This window comes from Myotis daubentonii, chromosome 9, assembly GCF_963259705.1.
Source record: "Myotis daubentonii chromosome 9, mMyoDau2.1, whole genome shotgun sequence".
NCBI lineage: Eukaryota > Metazoa > Chordata > Mammalia > Chiroptera > Vespertilionidae > Myotis > Myotis daubentonii.
The window spans coordinates 40,955,551-40,980,851 of NC_081848.1; the positions used below are offsets into that span (position 1 = coordinate 40,955,551).

General features: G+C 49.1%; 1 protein-coding gene across 1 annotated transcript in view; it reads right to left on the reverse strand.

The window, feature by feature from the left end:
* The window catches only part of SLCO2B1 (solute carrier organic anion transporter family member 2B1), a 59,555-nt gene that overhangs the window by 3,203 nt on the left and 31,051 nt on the right, over positions 1-25,301 (reverse strand). Inside the window, exons 8-12 of the mRNA XM_059708434.1 lie at positions 15,371-15,470; positions 10,642-10,999; positions 7,747-7,912; positions 1,729-1,892; positions 278-342 (exon numbers count right to left, since the gene is read on the reverse strand). Of these exons, the coding sequence (XP_059564417.1) occupies positions 278-342; positions 1,729-1,892; positions 7,747-7,912; positions 10,642-10,999; positions 15,371-15,470 (853 nt within the window). The remainder of the gene's footprint in view (positions 1-277; positions 343-1,728; positions 1,893-7,746; positions 7,913-10,641; positions 11,000-15,370; positions 15,471-25,301) is intronic.

A 25,301-nucleotide genomic window follows, 5' to 3' on the forward strand; every position in this document is an offset into this window, starting at 1 on the left:
CCCCCGCCCCCTGGTATACACAAGCCCTCAGGGGCTCTGAGCCACTGGAGGCCTCTGGGCCCATCTGTCCTTGGCCCTCAAGACCACCCCTCACCCTGATATCAGACGCTACCTCCCTGCTGGGCTGTCTAGCTGCTGATACACCCACCTGCAGGTCCCTGGGTCGGATCTGCTTCCCCATGGGCCCGTGAACCCCCCCGGCCAGGAACTGGGTCTCACTCATCCCTGTGCCCCCAGCCCCCGCACACAGTGAGTGTCTGGACCAGAGGTTCTTTACCTAAAACTCTCAGGAGCATGAACTGGATTCCCACAGCCAGAGTCTTGTCTTCTTTCTTCACTCCCCTGACAAGAAGGGAAATGGGTGACATGAGGATCGAGAGGGGCCCAGTCCTCAAGGGGCTCTCACATTCCTTCTCTCCCGCCACCCAGTGCCAGCCTTCCCCGTCTCCAGGCCCTTGGGTGGGATGGGGCCGGGACCTCGGGCTCTACACTCCATTTGTGACCAACCCGCAGAGCCCGATCCCCGTGTACCAGGCATAGCCACTGACCGTCAGGGTCCTATGCTGACCTCCCTATGTCCCTGGTCACAGATACCTCCCATCCCTATCCCCTGGCTCCACCAAATTCTCCCCTTCCTCATACACTGGACAAAACCTGGAGCTGGGCAGCCAGACATGCCTTCTAACTCCCTCAACCACGGTAAGGCTATGGCCCAGACGCCCTGAGAAGCACTGGCTCCTCTCCTAAGTGGTACCAGCAACTGGCAATTATGAAGAACTCATTCTATATTGCAAACCCATCCTCACCCCCATGAGGTAGGTGTATCCTTAGCCCCATTTTACAGATAAGGAGACTGACAGCTTCTTGGACAGGCTAAGTGACTTGGCAGAGATCCCACGGTTGATGGTTTCAGGAGTTAGAATTTGTGCAGCACGTGGCCTGCCTTAACTCCTCATACGCAGGCTGCCTGCTGGGGCATCCGATTCCTCTACTTTCTCTCTTGTGGCCAGACTATTTTATGGATCTACATGCCTTCTAATATTTCTACGGGGGTCCATCCCCATTCTAATTTTCTAGAAAACAGGGAATAAAATAATCCCAGGATAATGGAAATTGGAATTATCCTTCTATGAGGTCCCCTTATTGCAGCCCCACCCTGGGAGCTGCTGACTCTGGCCCCAGGAGACAATTTGTCGGTCCCTCAGGCACCCTCAGGACAATAGCCAGGAAGATCTTGGATCTTGGGCTGCTTCCACAGTGGGCCCTTCGGTGCTTGTTGGTCGGAGGGGTGTTCAGAATCATGGACCACACTGATAGCGTCCGGTTTTCTGCGTGCACTCCTGTGGCCCGCTCCTGACAGATAGGGTCGGGGTGGGGAGTCAGATGACACTCCACTTCCTCTCCCCTGTGACTGGGAGGCAAAGGCAGGGCCTTGGATGTGGCCTCCCTTCCCCTGGGACAGGTAGGGGCTGGGCTTGCCACCCAACACTTGCCACATGACCTGTGGGTTAGCTTCTGAATTGCTCTGAGCCTCAGTTTTCTTATCTGTAAGATGGGTGAAAACTTCATCTCAGCAGGTTGCCATGAGGATGAAGACAGGACAGTGGGAGCCTGCTGTGTTGTAGTGGCCCACCCCTCCTTCTTCAGACTCCTCCCTCTGGATTCCTGTCCTGCCTGTGGGTAAGGATCTCTTGGTGTCCACCAGCTCTGACCCATCCCTGCTCTCACCTTAGGATGAGCATGAAGGAGGGAGTGTGGGTGACACTAGCCATGGCTGCACCCAGGCTGATCAGGAGCATGAAGGGCAGCACCAGGTGGCTGCAGGCTGAGTCACAGGAGCCCGCGGGCACAGGGCCGCCCCCCTCCACGCAGCTGCAGTTGGTGTAGAAAACCTGTGGGGAAGAGGAGGAAGAGCCTTCAGGGGCCAGCAGCTGGCCGAGGGCCTGTGGCTCAGAAGGCTTGACAGACCCAAACCAGCTGGGACAGAGCAGATGGGAGGCTGAGTCAGATGGCAGGTCCCTGGGCTCGGGCTGGCTGTCTGCACACAGATGGGCTGAGCCTGCATGAGGCTGTGGGGACAAAGGGGAGTGGGAAGGAGGAAAGGGAGGGGAGCCAAGAAGAGCATCACCCTCAACACACCACACACACACACCCCATACACGCACAGACAACACACATTCACACACACCACACACACACACAACACACAACACACACACACACACACACACACACACACACCACACAGACACCACACAGACACACAACACACATTCACACACACCATACACACACAACACACACTCACACACACCATACACACACACAACACACATTCACACACACCATACACACACACAACACACATTCACACACACCATACACACACACACACATACCACACACACACACACATTCACACACACCATACACACACACAACACACATTCACACACACCATACACACACACAACACACAGACAACACACATTCACACACACCATACACACACACAACACACACACACACACCACACACACAGACAACACACATTCACACACACCATACACATACACAACACACACACCATACATACACACACACACCATACACACACCACACACACACAACACACATTCACACACACCACACACACCATACACACACACAACACACACACACACATACATACACCACACAGACAACACACATTCACACACACCATACACACACACACCACACACACACACACACCATACACACACCACACACACAACACACATTCACACACACCACACACACACACACATACCATACACACACACACATGCACATTCACACACACCATACACACACACACACACACACCATACACACACACCATACACACACACACAACACACATTCACACACACACACCATACACACACACACAACACACATTCACACACACCATACACACACACACACCATACACACAGACAACACATTCACACACACCATACACACACACACATGCACACCATACACACACAGCACACACACACACCATACACACACACACAACACACACACAACACACATTCACACACACACACCATACACACACGGACAACACACATTCACACACACCATACACACACACACATGCACATTCACACACACCATACACACACACATCACACACACACCATACACACACACACACCACACACACACACCATACACACACAGACAACACACATTCACACACACCATACACACACACACACATGCACATTCACACACATCATACACACACACACCATATACACACACATTCACACACACCATACACACACACAACACACATTCACACACACCATACACACACATGCACATTCACACACATCATACACACACATGCACATTCGCACACACCATACGCACACATGCACATTCACACACATCATACACACACATGCACATTCGCACACACCATACGCACACAGACACACACACACCCATTTACACATACCATACACACATATACATACCATATAGGGCAAAAGTTGGTTTACAGTTGTTCATATGGAAAATAACACAATAATTAGTAAATAATAATATAAGAATAAACTGTTTCATGTACTCACAACTGTAAACCTACTTGTGCCTTACCCTGTACACACACACACAAACACACACACACACATACACCCTCACACATACCCACACACACAAACTCATTCCTTTACCCGGTGATGTCAGAATGTTCCAGACTCCTGACCATATGTGCAAGGAATCAAAGCAACGAAGAGTTTTAGGGAAGGAACTCTGATTTTCAGCTCAGTGCTCTCCCCCCTCCCCCCCCCCCCCCCCCCCGCCGCCGCATGTTACCCAGGTCTTCCAGAACTCGGGCCCTACAGGGGACTCTCAGAGAGACTGGAGCAGGGTGGAGAGATGTAGCCAGCTCTGCAGGCGGAAGGCTTGACCAAAGAGGGGGGCAGGACTTGGGTCTTGAGGAATGAATAAAAGTTTGCCAAGAGGAAAATTGGGATGAGTGGGGGAGGGTCAAATGTGAACTCACAGGGGCATGAAAGACCCCAGCCACTCTTCCCTTCTGCCTGGAGCAGAGAGCGCAGAGGGCAGAGGGGCGGTGCTCAAAGGACGGCTGTGGTGGCATTGTGAGAGAGGAACCCAGACTGCTGTTTCCAGAGACACGGTGGACCAGGGCCCTGCCAATCATCCTGCTGACAACAACTTAAAATACTGGATACGGTATTGAACATACGGTCCCGAATGCACCCACAGGCTGGCAGAATGTGAACGGTACTGAGGTTCGGTACTCAGGGCGGCCAGATGCTGAGAGATGCGCAGAGTCCTGAAACAGGCTTCTGTGCAATGGAGTGCAGCTTTCTGAGGTTTGGGGGCTACAGGGCCAGAGCATGAGTCCCAGCCCTCCCTCCTGCCAGGGTGAAAAGTCTAATAGGAGACCCCCCAAGAAACTGGGACCCCTCTAAACGCTGAAGTAGGAGTAAACGCTGACGCCTTTCCAAACTGCACGGAGCCATCCCAGGCTGGCAAAGGGTGTTTGATTGCAGCCCACACTCCTACCCTCCAGTGGCCTGGAAAACCTCCAGCCAAGGATTCTTTCAGAAGTGGTCTCGACTGGCAGTGCCCTCAGGTGCCCGACAAACGCAAAACCAAACCAGGAAGCCAGGCTTTTCTTTTGTTCCCCACGTACAGTATCAGAGTTTCCTGAGCAGTGTGCCCCAGAGAGCCTCGGGCTGCAGCTGGGACACAGCTGTGCAGGGACTGGCCCAGTGCGGCCTGGCTGGCCGAGGGCAGCTGGAACCCCGTGGGCCTCTCACCATCAGCCCGGGCAGCCCCAGACACTTCCCAGTGTGAAAAGGCTTGGGAAGCCCTGAGCTGGATGCCGGGAGCCTTGGAAAGACTTTATGCACGGGAGAGAAAAGACCTGATGGCACAAAAGCTGCTCTGGCAACTGCACGGGGAGGGCCATGGAGAGCTGGGTATTGATCTGAGAGAGGGGACACCTAGGATTCAGGCATGGGGAAGCGGGTGCACTTCCCACTGCTCTGCAGAGCTCCTGTGCATGGCGAGGCTGGGCCCTGTGTCTGTGACCTCCTGAGCACACACATTGGACCTTCACCTACAGGCCAAACAGCTCACTGGGCCAGGAAAGTGGAGAAATGAGCCAGGGCAAGGGTGCTGGGGAGAAACAGCCTGCCCTGCTCCTTTCTGGGAGGCTGGGGTGGACACAGAAGCAAGGGGCCTTTTTCTTGGGGATTTTCCCAGCCCTTCATTCACATTCATCCAATTCTATGGGTGAAAGTTCTGCCCTAGCCGGTTTGGCGCAGTGGATAGAGTGTCAACCTGTGGACTGAAGGGTCCTAGGTTCGATTCCGGTCAAGGGCACAAGCTCATGTTGCAGGCTTGATCCCCAGTAGGGGACATGCTGGAGGCAATCAATCAATGATTCTCTCTCATCATTGATGTTTCTATCTTTCTCTCCCTCTCTCTTCCTCTCTGAAATCTATAAAGATATATATTTTTAAAAAAGTTATTCTATCTCTCCATCTACCTCTGATGCAGCCCAAGCCAAGATCCCGCCACCCAGCCACCTCACCCCATCTTTCCCACTCACTTCTTCATAGCTGGTTACTGAGCACAGCTGTGCTGGACATGGACCAACCCACCCCTGGGCCCGGGAGCTCGCAGTCGGCCGAGGAGGCAGGCTCACCAAGAGACCATTCCAGGACAGAGTGACAGTTCCTGAGTGCTGACCAGGGCTGGGCGCCTCCTAGCACTATTTCAAAACCCAGCCTCTGAGGGTGCTCTGGAAAGGGGGCTGGGCTGGGAGGTCAGAGCCCTGGTTCTACTCCCAGCTCTGGTATGATGACTTTGGGCATTTGTACAATACCTGGTAAGGACCTCGATTTCCCATCTGTTTAATGGGTATAAACAGGAGTGGGTATTACTGAGTGCTTAACATTCCCCACGCACTGTGCTAAGTGCTTTTCATGGATTATATCACGTGGCTCTTCACTTCCAACTTAATGAATTCATCTGCAGAAAGCATTTACGACAGTGACTGGCATAGAGTAGGCACTCACTACTAGCATCTCCATTTTACAGACCAGGAAACCGAGGCACAGATTAATTCGCCTAAGGCAACAGAGTCAGAGGCAGAACAGGGGTTTGAACCATGTGGCCTGGCCTCAGTGTTCAGGGGCCCATATTCACAGTGCACTGTCCGCTTGGGGAATACTGCCCCGGCCACTGGGGCCTGGAGGCTTCTGGAGTGATCCCAGGGAGGTCACCCCAGGTCAGGACAGGGAGTGACAGGAGGCTCCAAAGGCTTGGATTACATTTATTCCAAATGCAAACAGTTTACACAGCCCAGGGGCTGCCTGGCCGGCTTCGGAAGCACAATCAGCCAGGTGCTTTGCTCCGCACCAGCCAGTGCGGAAAGGCCTCTTCCTGGGAGAGCTGCAGGCTGGTGCCAAGTAGGACACAGCGGCAGGTGGGAGACTCTGGAGAGAGGGCAGAGTTGTCATAACAATAAGCCTGACCCTACCACCCTACACACACGTGCGTTACAACCTGGGGCTGGATTTTGTGCCCGTTTGTCACTTGCTGGGACTGAGGAGAAAGGGGAGGAGGAGCCAGTTGGTCTCAATGGCCTTTCTAGGGCTCCCACAGAATGCGCTGCTGCTGCAGGCGCTGCCCCTTTCCCACCCGGAGAGTTCCTGGAAGGCAGGGCCCCTGGGCTGACTGATGGGCTCACTGCCCAGCCTCCCCTCTGGTCTCCCGTCTCCCAGCCTGCACTCGGCTCTCCTTCCTCCCACCATGGCCTCAGTGATCACACACAGGTCTGACTCTGTCACTCCCCTGCTTAAAAGTCAAACAAGGCTCCCCGCTGCTCTCCGGATAAAGTGCCCTCTCATGGTCTGGCATTCAAGGCCCTTCCGGGTCTGGGCCTTGCTTTCCCTCCATGAACCCGAGCTTCTGCTCCAACAAGCGCTTTGCATTTTCATGAAACATTGTGTGTGTATGTGTATATGGGTGTGTATACGTGTGTATGTGTGTGTGTATGTGTGTGTATGGGTGTGTATATGTGTGTATGTTGTATGTGTGTGTATATGTATGTATGTGTGTGTATGTGTGTGTGGGTGTGTATACGTGTGTATGTGTATGTGTGTGTATATATGTGTGTGTGTATATGGGTGTGTATATGTGTGTATGTGTGTGTGTATGTGTGTGTGTGTGTGTGTGTGCACCCTGTGCTTGGGCTTGCTTCTAGACTCTGGGCTCCTGCTCTTCCCCCTGCCTGGGAAGCCCGTCCCTACTTTGCCGGCTCACCCTTGAAGATCGAGCACAGATGCCAAGTCCTGTGAAACCTCCGTATCTCCTTCCCTCCTTGTCTGTGTGTGGGGGGACCACTTCTCCTGCCTAGAAGCACCCCGGGAATTCCTGAGTTATTTCCTTTGGCATCTCTCCTGTGTGGGCAGCTGGGGCCAGATCTGCTTCCCCTGTGGGCACTGGCACATGACTGGGCCCAGACTGGCAATGAAAGCTTATTGAGAGAATAACGTCCTACCTCTGCCAACAGGAGACAGACAGACAGACAGATGCACCAGAGAGTGAGCACATTCCGAGTTGGGGAGTGTGACAGGCACACAGAGACAGGGAAGGGCAGAAAGCCCACGAGAGGTAGGGGGAGCAGCCAGAGGCCTGACCCACCTGGCTTTTGTTCAGAATCTCCTGGACCATCCGGGTTGTGCAGCCTGCGTGGCAGGGGGTGAGGTACTCCACACGGGTGCTGGGGTCGCAGACCGGGTTGAAGTCATCCGGAGGGCAGGCGCAGGGCTCCATGCAGCCTGGGAAGGACTCCAGTCCAGGCTGGGACCTGGTGTAAGAGAAGGCCAGAGGGTTGGCCTGGCTCTCCCTCCCTCAGGCCACACACCAGAGCTACCTTAGCCCTCAGCCTGGCTCCCCACTGAGAGAGCCGTGACCAGAGATGTCCACCCCATGTGGGTCCTACGCTGCCTGGGCTGCCCCATGGCGTGTGGAGGTGAGCGCCTTGCAGTGGAGGCGTGCGGGCAGGAAGACAGCTAGGAGCTCCATGGCCTCCTGGTAGGGAGGTAGGGAGCAGAGGGGACCAGAGGCCTCTGGACTCCTCCCGCCCCGAGAGCCGGTGCTGTTTGAACTGCTTCTGTAAACATCTCTGCTCCTCGGGGGTCCTTCTTTAGGGAACATGAGATAAATTCCTCCTAGAATCTAGTCTCAGGTGAAAAGCGCTTTTTCTCGATGTAACTGGATTACTTCTTGTTCTTGGAAAATTTGAGCTGAGTGTGTGGAACTCAGGACACCTGACTAGCTGTGGGGTCTCCGACCTGCTCCTGCCTCTCTCTGGGCCTCAGTTTCTCTTTCTGTCACCTTGACTGAGGATCCCCCACCCCATCACCATTCTCCAGTCTCATGACCTCACAAAACTCTCACTACCCTGTCTAGGGCACATGGTATGTCCCACCTGCCTTCCCTCAGAGATTCAGTCCCCAAGTCCCAGGAGAGCCCCCACTCTAGTCAGCCAGGGCAAGATGGGGCAGGAGACGAGGAGAGAGGCGGTCCCAGGGGCAGGTCACCCGGGAGGAGCAGAGGTGCCCTGGGACTCAGATGTGAGCTGGCATCACAGCTTGGAGGGAGGAAACCTGCCAAAGAGCCAATGGCCCACTGAGAGCAGGAGGCCAGCGGGGCAGCTGGAGGTGCTGTGGGCCTGGGGTGGTGCAGGCAGAGGCCCAGGCAGCGATTGGTATCATTAGTTGGGCTGGAGCATGAGAAATTCTGTTCAATTTGCTCACTTGGTCCAGAAAGGCTTCTTCAATGAATTAGAACCCAAAGTTCAGTGAGTAAATTGCAAGAATATAGCCCTAGCCTGTTTGGCTCAGTGGATACAGCGACGGCTTGCAGACTAAAGGGTCCCAGGTTCAATTCCGGTCAAGGGCACATGCCCGGTTGTGGGCGTGCAGGAGGCAGCCAATCAATCATTCTCTCTCATCATTGATGTTTCTCTCTCTCTCTCTCTCTCTCTCTCTCTCTCTCTCTCTCTCTCTCTCTTCCTCTCTGAAATCAATAAAAAATATTTTTTTAAAAAAGAATATAGATGAGAACACAGGTGAGGTGAGATGTCAGAGTTAAGGTGAGAGAGAGAAGAAAAGAGAAATAAGTTATGTGGTATAGGCTTTTAAAAAATCCTCACTCGAGGACATGCAGCGAGAGACAGGGAGGAATGGAGGGAGAGGGAGGGAGGGAGGGAGGGAGGGAGGGAGGGAGGGAGGGAGGGAGGGAGGGAGGGAGAGAGGGAGGGAGGGAGGGAGAGAGAGGAAGAGGGACAGAGAAAGAAACATCCATGTGAGAGAGAAACATTGATCAGTTGGCTGTCGCATGCTCCCCAACTGGGGATCAAATCCATGACCGAGGTATGTGCCCTAACAGGGAATTGAACAGGCAACTTTTCGGTGCACAGGATGATGCTCAACCAACTGAGCCATTGCAGTGGGGACAGGTACAGTTTAAAAAAGAAAAAAATATATGTGGTAACATATTCATTTACTTTTTATTCCAAAAATCAATTCACCCAGGGCCTGGCTGAAGCCCTCTTGCTGGGCTCTGCACACAGAAGGCCCCACCCTGGATACCAGAGATGCCTCCCTGGGGAAGGAGAAGGGAAGGGAGGAGGGAAAGGAGGTGGGGAGAGGTCCGTGAGGTGGGACCTGGGACAGGGAGGCCAGGACTGAGCATTTCTGAGCCTGAGCCGAGTCCCCACCCACTCCCGTCAAACAGGAGCCCCAGGTGCAGAAAGCTGGCGCCCAGGGGAGGGAGCAGATGCCTGGGAGAGGCAGGAACAGAGAAAGTTGGGGAATTCTAGCTGAGCGTCAGGCCAGCCGAAGCCTGGAACAGTTCCTAGGAAAGATGAGATCATCCTGGAGAAGAGGCAGCCGTGTAACTTCCAGCATCCTCTCCAAGCTGCTCCCGCGGGGAGAAGGTATGTGTATGGGGGCAGGGTGACGGCGGGCGGGGGGGGGGGGGGTGCCAGAGAGGGAAGGAGAGAGTCGTCAGAGGATTTCCTGCTGGGGCTGCAGGCAGATGCTGCCCCACAGACGTGAAAAAAGAATTCTGGAATTTCAGGGCCATGGAACAACAGAATTTAGCTCCCAGGCTCCAAAACCAAGAATCTCCGAGGTCTCCAGGGCAACCCCTTCCCAAAGCCTTCCTTAGGCTGAGCTGGGTCCTGCTCCTCTGGGGCACCCCACCTCGACAGGCACACAGCGCTTGTCCACTCTGCAGATGCCATGCCCACAAGAGGCTCTGCCCTGGTCCAGCCTCCATCCCTCCCCAGGCCTGAGCTCTCAGGCCCGTGCAATTCCTTCCCTCCCTGGCCCTTCTAGTGTTGCCTGACAGGTTCACTGGAGAGGCAGGTCCCACTGCTCACAACTGCGTCCAGTGGGGAGAGGAGGAGACAGGGACATGGGGAGGTGAGATTTGAGGTGCCCCACTGGCCTGGCCTTGTTTGGGCCACCCCCTTCCTGGTCCCACCCTCTTCCATGCTTTGGTTCCCAGGCTCTCACACATACTCACCCAGGCCGGTGGAAGATGCCTGCGATCTGGTGGGTAGGGCAGCCCATGAAGAAGAGGGGCAGGGTGAAAAGCAGGCAGAACAGCGCCCCCAGCAGGCAAAGGACGCTGCAGCGCATGGGACCCAGGTGGAGGCGCTTGACCAGGATGCCCCCCACGACGATGCCCACGATGGCCGAGGGGATGGTGAGACAGCCAATGAGCATGTTGGCATAGGACGCTGTGATGGAAAACTGGCGTTCCAGGAACTTGGGCAGGAAGGTGGCCATGCCCGCCACCATGGACGACACGCACACCTGGGACAGGACCACCAGCAGGAAGATGGGGTGTCGCAGGGTTCGAAGCAGCACCCTGGGGAAGACTGTTGGGGTGAATGGGGAGAAGGTCAGGGTGGGCAGCCACTCATGTCATTCACTTCTGTTCCATCCTGCCCTGTTCAGTTTACACTGTCACATTCCTTCCATCCCATCTCAGTCCATTTGATTGTTACATTCAATTCTATCCTAGTACATCTGACTCCTTTCCATTTAATTGCAGTTCATTTTTGAAATTCTGTTTCATTCTATTCCATTGAATTACATTGCATGTTATTCAACTGTGTTTCTTTCCATTCCATTCCATTCAAAATTCTATGCCATATACTTCTATTCCATACCATCCTATCTGATTCTATTTCATTCATGCCACCCCATCTCACTTCATCCATTCTGTTCTACTTATTCATCTTTTCTTCTTTTCCCCCCACTTGGCCCTTTCCATCCTGTCCTGCTATAGCTCTTTCAAAGCCAGCCCAGGCCTTTGCCTTCCCTCCTTTATCCTCAACACGGGACATCTCCTCCCCTGATCTCTCCATCCTTAGTTCATGTTTCTCCAAAATGCGTTACCTAACATACTACACGTTTTACTGATTGGACCATTCTGTTGTCACCCATCAGAATGCAAGTTTCATTTAGAGCAGGGATTTTTGTCTGTTGGGCTAATTGCAGAATTTCCAGAGCCTGGGGGCACAGTAAGCATGTTGGCATGAGTGAGGGCATGAATGAATGGACATACAGACTAACATGTGGTCAAATGTCAAAATGTTGGGGCCGATCTAAGACCTCCAGGTAAGGTGAAACCTGAGCAGGCTGGGTGCTGGGCGGCTTCCTGGAGGGGGGGGCCTGAGGAATGGGAGGGTCTGGAGCGGTTGGGTGAGAAAGAAAAGGAATTCCTAATAGGGGCACTGCAGGGCCCAAGGCCTGGAGGCAGGAAGAGAAGGGATGAGCTCCCAGTCTCCTGCTGGCTCCTAAACTGGCACCTGGGTACAGGTTTCCTCACTGCAAGGCTGCTAAACGGAGGGCACCTGACACCGGGGGAGCCCAAGCTCTGGCTTCAGGCCTTTATCAGCAGGGGCCACCAAGGTACAGCCAAGAAGTCACTTCTGTTCTGACAGGAATGACTCTCTCCACTAACAACAAAAGAGGAAGAGAAGTGTTTCCGCCTGCAGGTGGGATGGAGAGAGGAGGAAAGGCCTTTCTAAGAAGAGGTATCAGAGGAATAAACCACTTGCCAGACTGGGCTGGTCCGGAAACATGACCATGGGGCCTCTCTGGGCCCAGTGGGCGGGGAGCGTCCTTTCAGTTCCTGCAGCAGCAGGGCCAGGGCCTCTGTCACGGGAGATTTCTGCCCACCTCGGAGCAGGGCCAGAGCCAAGCCAGCTGGTTCCCTCACCCCCCGGGGAAGGCCTGGAGCTGTCTTCATGGGAGCCAAGCAGTCTGGGCAGGGGAGGTGGGAGCAGGGGCTGTGGAATTCCCCTTCATCCATGTCCCAGGCCTGCCTCCTGTCCCCCGTCCCTTGTCACATACAGAGAACAGTCAGCCAGGATTCGAAGCAGGGGCATGTGATGCCAGGCCTTTGGCTCCAGTCTCCCTTCCTCCCTCCCTCCATGAGCTGCCCGTCCAGGATTGGCCTGGGGTTGGCCCAAGCTGTACAGGTGCCCTCATTGTACAGGTGGTAGGGACTCACCCCAGTTTGGCTGGAGAGGCTGGGGCAAGTCTATAAGTTTCTGGGGGTTTCCTGACTCAGTATAAGGCCATTCTCCCTTCTCCCCCTCCCCACCCCATTCCTGGGCCTCTGGCTGCCTGACTCCATCTACTATCAGTGGTTCTCAACCTTCTGGCCCTTTAAATACAGTTCCTCATGTTGTGACCCAACCATAAAATTATTTTCTTTTTAAATATATTTTATTGATTTTTTTACAGAGAGGAAGGGAGAGGGACAGAGAGTTAGAAACATCGATGAGGGAGAAACATCGACCAGCCGCCTCCTGCACACCTCCCACTGGGGATGTGCCCGCAACCAAGGCACATGCCCTTGACCGGAATCGAACCCGGGACCCCTCAGTCTGCAGGTCGACTCTCTACCCACAGAGCCAAACCGGTTAGGGCATAAAATTATTTTCGTTGCTACTTTATAACTGTAATGTTGCTACTGTTATGAATCGTAATGTAAATATCTGACATGCAGGATGTATTTAGGCGACCCCTGTGAAAGGGTCATTCGACCGCCAAAGGGGTCGCGACCCACAGGTTGAGAACCGCTGTAACTTTCCATTCCATTCTCCTGTGCTAATCACTGCAGTGCCCATTCGCTATCTCCAGCATCGGCAGCCTGGTCCTAGAGCAGATGGAAAATTCTTGAAGGGCACTTAGACAGGGTACCTGAAGGGAAACCCCAGGGTCCATCTCCAGCTCAGAAGGGTGTCTGATCCATTCGGCAGAGGCTTTCCTTGGCTTAGCACAATGTCTCCCCATCAGACAAGCCAGGCCTCTCTCCACTCAGAGGCTACGTCTGCCTTATCAGAAAGGGCTTCCCACAGCTCAGAGGCCCGGTACCCCCCTCAAATAGAACAGCCCCTCCACCCCCCCCCCAGTTTAGGGACTGTGTTTCTTCTACTCGCCAGAGACTTCCCTTAACTCAAGGACAATGTCTCCTCCATCAGACAGGGGCCTCCTCCAGCACAGAGGCCAGGCCTCCTCCATTAGACAAGGCAGGTGGGTTCTCCCTCCATTCAGGGATTATGTATCCGCCATTGGACAGGGACCTCCCCAGCACAGGCACTTGTCTCTGCCCTCAGCCAGGGCCTCTCCGCCTCAGGGACGATGTCTCCCCTACCAGACTGGGGACTTCCTGAGCTCAGGGACTGTCTTCCCCCAAGAGTTAGGGCTCCTCCAGCTGGAGGACCATGGTTCCTCCTCCCTCTGCTTCTCCATGGTTCCAGGGGGTCAAGGCCAAGCCTCAGGGTCACAGTGGTCCCTCGAGCTCCGCAGAAGGCCGAGCAGCTTGTGTAGAAGTTAAAACTACCAGAGACAATCTGGCCCCAGACACCCACTCCAGTTTCAGTGACTGGCTCCAACTTCTCCCTGGGCAGTAGCCAAAGCAATGATTAATAAGCTCCCCCATGGAGCAGCGTGCCAGCACCCCCAGCAGCTGAGGGTGAGCTGAGGCTAAGGAGCCCAGGCCCCTCCCTCTAGGCCCAGCTCAAAGGGGTCCACGCCCCCTTTCCCTGGGATGCTGGAGAACTGGGGGCTAAATGACTGATATCCCAACATCATGTCTTAGGAAACGTTTTCCAAGGATTGGGCTTAATTAAATTCCTATTGCAAAAGTCCTTAGTGGGATCATGATGTAAACCCTGTGGTTATCACCCCCTTAAACCACAAGCAGCTTGATTTATTGTCCCAGGATACAGTCAGAATAATACCAGTAGTGCAAGGAGTGATACTTGAAATAATAATTGTACCTTATATAAGTAGAGTTTAAAAAAATAATATACGAAGGGCTTTCCATTCATCATCCCATTTGATTTTTCTAATAGTCCTTGAGAAAGGATTACAGACCCAATCTTTCAGGTGAGGAAACGCAGGTTAGGGGAGGAAAGGAACTTCCGTAAGACTGTGCCCTGGTCAGTGGTGGGGCCTCTAATCCAGGTCTCTGACCTGACGTCCAGGGCTGTACAAGAGCCTGGCTCACAGCAGACAGTCAGTGGTCATGGGATCAGAATCTCCAGAGAGGATGGCCTGGCTACAGCAAGGACCCTGGTTACTGATCAACTGAGCTCATAGTCTCAGGATCAGGGTGGCATGGATCTTAGATCATTGAATCTACCCCCCCACACACACACACACACACACGCACCGCCCAATGCACAGATGGGAAAACCAAGGCCCAGAGAGGAGCAATCGCCCAGGACTAAAGTCCAGGTTTCTGCACTTTAGCCCAGAGCTCCCTCTACCCATACCACTGCCTGGGAATTTAATATTTACTGAGAGCCCGCTGCTAGTGGGGCTCAGTGGTAGCTGGGAGAGGGGGTCACAGATGACACAGTCCCTGGCCTTCAGGAGCACACTGCTGGGGGAAGGACTGGACCAGTGTGCAGCACAGATCTGAGCTGATCTGGAAGCCCTAAGGGTTCAGAGAGCCGAGAGGAGGGGAGCCAGGCTAGGAGAGCCAAGGAGAGCAGTGGCACTTGATTTTGACCTAGAGGAACAAGGAAGATTTTGATAGCAATAAAAAATGATGTTCCAGGCAGAGGGGGTCATGTGAGCAGAGACTCACAAGAAGTGTAGGGTGCTCATGAGAGGCCGATAGGTATGGAAGGTGAATCAAAAAAGACAGGAAGGGGCTAGAGCTTGTACAGTCTCAAATGCCCCTCCAGCTGTACCTCCACACAGTCCTGCCTGAGCTCACCTACCTTTGATGAACTGGACCACGGTCAGGTCTGGTGCAATCTGGGCTAGGCCATCCTGCTTCTTTGGGGACTCCTCAGGGGTCCGCTCAGAGGAGTCTTTACCCTGGGAAGACACAACCAAGGGGGTCAGCTGGACAAGACATCCTGCTCAGAGATGCTTGTGGGCTGGGGAAGGGAACTCTGGGAGAGGAGGGGGTGGGGGGTTGTCACCTCCTCAGGAGCAGCAGGGGCCAGCAGTGATCTATTTGTTCTTGGCCCTAGAGGTACAGAACAAGTGTTTTTTCTCTCTGTATGTGTTTTTAAGAAAACAGATTTTGTCGCCCAGCAATTAAAAGTATTCAAACATGTATTTTCTACATAATTTATTGTGAGGTGACCAATGTTAAATAAAATATTAATTTTCATCATTTGCTTCAACTCATGACGTCTTGACTAATTCTTTGTTTTTCCTTCCAAAATGTCAATGCCACACCTCTGAGGCAATGAAGAATTTTTAAACACCACAGCTAAGAACTTGAATATTCATTCATCTGCAATTACCTATATGCTTGTTACATGCAATTGTGCTTCTAGTGGTTTAGTCATTTTCTATGATAAGTTTTTGGAAAACATTCATCATACAAGTAATTTTGAAAGAATGAATGAGATTCCAGTGGTCAAACTTTGTCTTAACCATCATTAACATCATCATAACCACCAACGTTACCATGAAAATAACCACCATAACTACAGTCATCATTAGTATTCCCATTATCTTATAGGGAATCACCAATATCATCATGAATAAATGACCAATATTGTCCTAATTATTATCATTGTTTCTGTCATAGTCACCCACCACCAGCACAATCATTATCATCATCACTGTCACCTGACACTTCAGAATCACTAATGAAATCATGACTCTAAGAATCACCAATACCATTATCACTGTCTCTAATATCATCATTATCCCTGCCACTGTCTTTATTGCCATCAGCATCACCAACCTCTATCTGAACTTAACACCACACCGCTACCTTCAGTTATTATATCACTCATGGCTATCATCACTTGGAAAGTCACCATAGCAAGAGCCTCCAGTGACCTATTCCTTCCTAGAGGTTGGGGTTGGTTGGGCCTACAGGCTTATCTGTCCTATACTGTCTGCCGTGAGAAGAAGAGAAGAGGGTTGGGGAGGCAAGAGGCAACAGCTCCTCTCCTCTCAGATGAGTCAGGCCACACTCAGAGAGGATTGCTCAGCTCTACCCTCACACTATGGGGACTCATGGACACCTTGGAGTGTGACCTCCCAGCTGTGCGAGGGTGGCCTACAAAATAGGTCTTCTTTCCTGGGAAGGAAGAGACGCCGGGCCACAATCACGTCTTCTGATTGTCAGAAGGGAAGGAGGAAATTATGATAATGATTAATGGTTACTAAGCACCTGTTATAAGCCCGGTGCTGTTCTAACAACTAATGCATTAACTCATTGAAACCTCACAGCAACCTTCTGAAGTAGGTACCATTATAACCCCTATTTTTAGGGGATAAAATGGAGACACAGAGAGATAAAGTAACTTGCTTGGTCCCACAACTAGTAAGTGGTCTGGCTATGATTTGAACTCAGACAGCTCGACTCCAGAGCCTCTATGCACTTGGCTGGTTCACCCTGAGCAAAGGGGGAACCAAGGTCCCTGAGTGCTGAGTATTCTACCCGCCTTGCTCTAATATGATATTTTCTTGCAGGTATCATTATTGTGCACAGTTTTTAGAAGAAGAAATGAAATCTTGGAGAAGTTGCTACTGGCACAGGCTCATTCGAATGTAAGTGATCAAGTGGGTCTGATTTCACTCCATTTTTCTATGCAGCCTAAGGCCAGAATTAGCAGCAACATGTTCTGTGGAGGAAGACTGAAGCCCAGTGTCAAGAGCACTTTGGAGGAGGCTGCCCTGGGAGGAAGTGAGTTCCCCATAACCAGAAGCATGCAAGCAGAGGCTGACTTCGCCTTGGTCCATGCGGGAGGAGGGCAGGTTGGGCTGGAAAACTTATCTGGGGGTCCTCTGGTTCTGCCTCTTATGGACAAAAAAGAGGTTGCGTAATAAAACTGGCAAGTGCAGTGATGGAAAAGAACCTCACAGGATGATCTGATCATAAATTTCTAACTGGGCAGGTCATGTGAGTAGTCACATCCCAGGCCTATGACATTTATAGTAAAAGATTTATCTCTGCCTTAAGCAGGTCCTGTCCATTGTTCTTGTGCATCTAAGTTAACACACCTTTGAAATGCCAGAGCAATCCTCCTTTCCAGACCCCTCAGAGACATCCTCCAGAAAACCTATATCTTAACTATGCTATCCCTTGCTTTCTCCCACCTTCATTGCTCCCTGACTCCAAATGTATAAAGAAAACTGCAGAACTGTCATTCTCCGGAGCATTTGAAATCTTGCTTCCCAGCCACTGTCATCAGGTTGGTTCAAATAAATCATATAAAGCTCTTCTCTTCCCACGGAGCCTTTGTCCCTACAGGCCTCACCCTTCGGTCTGGGTCTAACACTTTCTCTTTCCTTTCTCACCTTTTTTTTTTTTATTTTTAAGGGAGCCACTGGAGGCAAATACTGGATTTTCCCACATTTCAGAACCTCATGCCCGCCCCCACCCCAGGGGCGCTGTTCCAGTCTTCTCCCACCTGGCTCCCGGTGCTGGTTGGCTCCAGACTGGCCTCGCCCAGCAGGGAAATCCATTCAAACATCAATTCCTATGCGTTTTCCCCTCTTGGGCTTTTCCTTTCTCCTCTCTTTTATTTCAGCAGGTAGCAAGGGCTCGAGTTTCCTGGCTAAAGGGGAGGTTTGCGGCAGGACAGAAAGCAGTCCTCCATTGCTTTCAGATTTTCCTTCCTTGCCTTTGTTCCCAAAGCCTGAGGCCATTGAAAAAGTATGCTGGGTGCTGTGTACGTATGTGTGTGTGTGTGGGAGGAGGGAGGGTGCAAGGAGAAGGAGAGGCCTTTGGGAATGAGGGGTGAAGGGGAGGGGTCAGGCAGTCTGTGGGTTCCATGAGCAACAGAGAACAGTTTACCTCGAGGGGGCAGGCTGCAGGCTAACCTGGGGAGGCTGGGCTCCCTTGTCCTCAGCTGCACCGAACTCCTACGCTCCAAGCTTGTGGAGGGGGACCACGTGGGACAGGATGGATTTATGCTGCATTTCTTTTTTTTTCTTTTTTTCATATATTTTTATTGATTTCAGAGAGGAAGGGAGAGAGATGAGAGAGAATCATTGATTGGCTGCCTCCTGCACACCCCCTACTGGGGATCAAGCCTGCAACCCAGGCATGTGCCCTTGGCCGGAATCGAACCTGGAACCTTTCAGTCTACAGGCCAATGCTCTATCCACTGAGCCAAACCGGCTAGGGCTGAGATTGCATTTCTTTCTGATCTGGCAGGATGGGCGTTCCATGTGAAAGTTAAGTTAATTTTCAGAGAAAATAAAGAAGTGTTTATACTTGGTATGAGTCGAAGCTTGTTCATGATCTCTCCCCTGCTAGTCTCTGAGATCTGCAAGAGCCCACCCCCACCCCCGGGGCACACTGTCCCGCCTTCTTCCACCTGGCTCCCTGGTGCTGGTTGGCTCAAGACGGGCCCTCAGGGACCCTGTTCTCTGTCAAAACTCTGGTGCTTGCCCAGCCAGCATGGCTCAGTGGTTGAGCATCAAACTATGAACTAGAGGTCCCGGTTTGATTCCTGGTCAGGACACATGCCCAGGTTGTGGGCTCGATCCCCACTGGGAGGGCATGCAGGAGGCAGCCAATCAATGATTCTCTCTCATCATTGATGTTTCTATCTCTCTCTCCCTCTCCCTTCCTTTCTGAAATCAATAAAATAAAAACAACTACAACAACAACAAAAAACCCTTTGGTGCCTAGCCAAGGGCCTGGGGAAAAATAGCAGATATCTGATAAATATAGGAAAGAAGGAATGCAAGAAGTGGTTCCAACAGGTAGTGGGTGTAGCCAATGCCAGGCTCTTGGAAGAAAAATGAGAACATCAACAGGAGATACTATCACGCTGCAAGTAAACTCTTAGATTGCGGCTGGCTCAGAGTGGGGCAGAGGGTCCACACCAAGCACCCCAGGGGCCTAGCAGAATGGAGATGGCAGGCACACCAGGCCACTGGCTCTGTACGCGTGCTCCCGCTCCATCCTCACGGGGACCTGCAAAGGAAGAGACTTAAGCACTCCACACGCAAGCAAACACGCTGCGAGGTTAGGTAACTTGCTCAACATCACACAGCTGGAAAGTGGCAGAACTAAGATCTGAGCTCAAGCCTGCCGAGTAGGAAACTCACGCTTCATCCACTGAGCCCTGTAAGTCAGAGTCCCTGGCGCAGAACTGGCAGAATTAGGAGGCCCCTTTGTGGTGTGATGTGAAGAAGCCTGAAGTCCCACCTTTCTGTCCTGTTTCTCCTGGTGAGGTATGGTGGGGCTATTATTCATTTATACCTTAGAGCTGTGCTGTCTGAGCCACCAGCCCACATGGCCCTGAGGACTGGAAATATGGCTAGTCCCATTGGGATGTGACATAAATATAAAAGACACATTGAATGTCACAGACTTAGCATGAAAATGAAAGAATGGACGATAGCTCATTATTAATGTGGACACAAAGGGGCTCTATAATAAAACTGACCAGTCCAAGTAACCTCACTGGGTGACCTGATCATAAATTGCTAACTGGGCAGGTCATGGTGGGTAGTCACTCGCCAGGCATATAACTTCTTTAGTAAAAGCTTATATATGCCTTAAGCAAGTTCTGCCCATGTTTCTGTTCATCTAGGTCAGCGGTTCTCAACCTGTGGGTCACAACCCCTTTGGGGCTCGAATGACCCTTTCACAGGGGTTGTCTAAGACATTGGGAAACACGTATATAATTACATATTGTTTTTGTGATTAATCACTATGTTTTAATTATGTTCAATTTGTAACAATGAAATTGGAGGTCACCACAACATGAGGAACTGTATTAAAGGGTCGCGGCATTAGGAAGGTTGAGAACCACTGATCTAGGTTAACACACTTTTGAAAAGTCTTTTATTCAGACTCCTGGGAAGCTTAACCACCCTACGGGAGCAAATAATCTTCTCTTTAAAAAAAAAAAATGTTTTCATTGATGAGAGAGAGAGAGAGAAACATTGATTGGTTGCCTCCTGCATGCGCTCTGACCGGGAATTGAACCCACAACCTGGGCATGTACCCTGACCGGGAATCGCCTTTCTGTGTAGGAGATGACACTCAACCAACTGAGCCACACCGGCAAGGGCGAGGGAGCACATAATCTTGTTAACTGTCCTATAATCCTATCCCACCTTGCTTTCTCCCACCTCCATGTAATCTTCCTTACATTCCCTCCTTAATTCCAAATATGTGAAACATTCCAAAACTGTCATTCTCCAGAGAATTTGAGATCTTGCTTCTCAGCACGGTCATCAATTTGGCTCAAATAAATACATAAAAATTCCCTACAGGTTTGAAGTTTCTTATGTTAACATTAATTTTTTATATTTATGATATACTACAATGATAATATTTTAGATGTCATGGGTTAAATAAAATTTATTATTAGAGAATTATTGATTGTCCAAGAAAATAACATCTACAAAAAAGCAGGTGTAGCCATACTTATATCTGACAAAAGAGATTTCAAGATAACAAAGGTAACAAGAGACAAAGATGGACATTTTATAATGATAAAAAGAACACTACATCAAGAAAACTTAATACTTCTTAATATACACCCAATCAGGGAGCACCAAAATATAAAACAGAACCAAAGGGTGAAACAGACGAAAACAGTCATAGTTGGGGACCTTAATACTCCATTGACAGCTCTAGATAGACTATCCAAACAGAAAAATCAATAAAGAAATATCAGCCTTAAATGACACATTAGATCAAATGGACATAATTGACCTTTACAAAGCCTTTCATTCCAGAACATCAGATTATACATTTTTTTCCAGTGCACATGGAACATTCACAAGGGTAGACCATATGTTGGGTCACAAAACTAGCCTCAACAAATTTAAGAAGACTGAAATTATATCAAGCATACTGCCTGACCATAATGCTTTGAGATTAGTAATCAACTGCAAAAAGGAAGTAAAGAAACCCACAAATACATAGAGATTAAACAACATACTACTAAAAAATGATTGGGTCAAAGAAGAAATAAAAGGTGGGCTCAAAAGGTATATAGAGACAATATGACATTTCTGAAATGCAGCAAAAGCGGTAATTAGTGGGAGTTTATATCATCACAGGCCTATCTCAAGAAACAAGAGAAATCCCAAGTAAACAACCTAACATTATACCTAAAGAACTAGAAAAGAAGAACAAAAACAACCCAAAGTCAGCAGGAGAAAGGAAATAATAAAAATTAGAACAGAATTGAATGAAAGAGAGAACAAAAGACTATAAAAAACTAATACAACAAAGAACTGCTTCTTTGGAAATATTAATAAAACTAATAAACCCTGCCTAGACTCACTAAAGAAAAAAGACTCATATAAACAAAATCAGAAATGAAAGAGAAGTTACCACAGACATTATAGATATACAAGGATCATACTAGAATACTATGAAAGACTATATACCACCAAATTCAATAACCTAGAAGAAATGGGTAAGTTCCTAGAAATATATAACCTTCCTAGACTGAATCATGAAGAACTGGAAAATCCAAGTAGACCAATAGCGAGTAAATTGAAACAACCACCAAAAACCTCCCAAAAAGTCCAGGACCAGATGGGTTCACTAGTGAATTCTACCAAACATTCAAACATACCTATCCCCCTCAAACTCTCAAAATTAAAGAAGAGGCAATAATCCGTAACACATTTTATGAGGTTAACATAACCCCAATACCAAAACCTGGCAAGGATAACACAAAAAAAGAAAATTACAGACCAATAACTCTGATGAATACAGATGCAAAAATCTTAAAATACTAGCAAATCAAGTACAACAACACGTTAAAAAAATTATACATCATGATCAAGTGGGGCTCATTCCAGGGGCACAAGGATGATTCAACATATGCAAATCGATCAATGTAATATGCCACATTAACAAAAGAAAGGATGAATATCATATGATCTTATCAATAGATACAGAAAAAGCATTTGATAATAACAACACCCATTTATGATTAAAACACTCAGTAAAATGAGCATAGAAGGAAAGTACCTCAATATAATAAAGGCCATATATGACAAACCCTCAGCCAATATCATACTCAATGGTGAAAAACTGAAATCATTTCCGCTAAAATCAGGAACAAGACAGGGATACCCACTCTCAATATAGTTCTGGAAGTCCTAGCCAGAGCAAGCAGGGAAGAGAAGGAAAGAAAAGGCATCCAAACTGGGAAGGAAGAAGTAAAAATGTCACTTTTTGCAGATGACAAGATTCTCTATATAGAAAACCCTAAAGACCCCACCAAAATACTATTAGAAACAATAAACAAATACAGAAAAGTTGCAGGATACAAAACCAATGTACAAAAATTGATTTTTATACTTAGTTCCTATATACAAATGATGAAACTTCAGAAACAGAAATAAAAAAACAATTCTTCTTGCAATTCAACCAAAAGAATAAAGTACCTAGGAATAAACTTAACAAAGGGTGGGAAGGACCTATATACTGAAAACTACAAAGCATTATTAAAAGAGATTGAAAAAGCCTTGGCTGGTGTGGCTCAATTGGTTGGAACCTCGTCTGTACACTGAAAGGTGGAGGGTTCAATTCCTAGTCAGGGCCCATACCCAGGTTGTGGTTAGATTCCTGGTCAGGGTTGTACGGGAGGCAACCGGAGGCAACTGATTGATGTTTCTCTCTCTCTGTCTCCCACTCCCTTTCTCTCTATCTAAAAATCAATAACATATCTTTGGGTAAGAGAGAGAGAGAGAGAGAGACAGAGAGAGAGACACACAGAGAGAGAGAGATTGAAAAAGGCATAATGAAATGGAAAGATATTCTGTGTTCATGGACTGGAAGAATCAACATAGTTAAAATGGCCATTTTACCGAAAGCAATATATGGATTTAATGCAATCCCCATCAAAATCCCAATGTCACTTTTTAAAGAAATAGAACAAAAAAGCAATCATCAGATTTGTATGGAGCCACGGAAGACCCGAAGAGCCAAAACAATGCTGAGAAAAAAGAACAAAGCTGGAGGTACCACACTACCTGACTTAAAATTGTACTACAGAGCCGTGATAGCCAAAACAGCATAGTATTGGCAGAAAAACAGATACACAGGCCAATGGAACAGAACTGGGAGCCTAGAAATAAAACCACACGTATATGAGCAAATAATTTTTGACAGAGAAGCCAAAAACACACAATGGAGAAAATAAGGCCTTGTCAATAAATAGTGCTGGGAAATTGGAAAGCCACATGCAAAAGAATGAAATTAGATTACAGTTCGTCTCCATGTACAAAAATTAACTCAAAACGGATCAAAGACCTAAATACAAAATCTGAAACAATAAATTATACATAGGTATTAAACTTATGGATCTTGGCCTTAGAGAACATTTTATGAATTTGATCCCAAAAGCAAGGGAAGTAAAGGCAAAAATAAATGAATAAAATTATATCGAACTCAAAAGCTTCTGCACAGCAAAAGAAACTGCCAACAAAACAGAAAGGCAACCTCCTGAATGAGAGATGATATTTGCAAACAAGAGCTCCAACAAGGAGTTAATATCCAAAATATATAAAGAACTTATTAAACTTAACACCAAACAAACAATCCACTTAAAAAAGGGGCAGAGGACATGAACATCACCCCTCCCAAGAAGACATACAAATGGCCAACAGATATATGAAAAGATGCTTAACTTCACTCCCTATTGGGGAAATGCAAATCAAAACTACAATTATTAGAATGGCTATTATCAACAAGACAAGTAATATCAAGTGTTGGAGAGGGTGTGGAGAAAAAGGAACCCTCCTTCACTGCTGGTGGGAATGTCAACTGGTACAGCCACTATGGAAAACAGTATGGTGGTTCCTCAAAAAATTAAGAATAGAGTTACTCTATGACCCAGCAACCCCTCTTCTGGGTATCTACCCCAAAATTTGAAAACATTTATTCACAAAGATATATGCACCCCAACGTTCACTGCAGCATTATCTATGGTGGCCAACCAAAGTGTCCTTCAATAGAGGATTGGATAAAGAAGAGGAGGTACATACTACTATGAAATAAAACTCAGCCAAAAGAAAAGATGAAACATTTCCACTTACGACAACATGGATGGACATTGAGAAAATTATACTAAGAGAAACAAGTCAGTCAGGAAAAGCTAAGAACCATATAATTTAACTCATATGTGGGATATAAAACAGAAACTCATAGACACAGACAACAGTATGGTGGTTACCAGAGGGAAGGATGGGGATAGTAATAAATGGTAAAGGCGGCCAAATATATGATGACTGTGGGTGGTGGGTGTACAATGCAAAATACAAATCACGTGTCATAGAAATGTACACTTGAAACCTATATGATCCTATAAACCAATGTCACCCCAATAAATAAAAAATAAATATTATTAAAATTAATGTCTTTTATTTTTGAGTGTAGCTACTAGAGCATTTAAAATTAACATGTGGCTCATATAATATTTATTTTGGACCTGCTGCCTAAAGAGAATGGGAATCTCCTTGTCCTGCCTCAGTCCTAGCCAGGCTCTGGGAGAGCAGTGTGGGAGGGTCCTGGTACCTGAGAGAGAGGGGTGCCAGGAGTGCAGTGCTGCCCCGAGAATGGAAGTAGGAAGGGCAGGGATAGACTGACGACTCCCCAGCCTTTCTTATCACGCAGGAACAGGCTTTCCCTTTCGACAGGCAGAATCTTGCAAGTTCCTTGCCTGGGACGCCTCGTCCTCAAGTGAA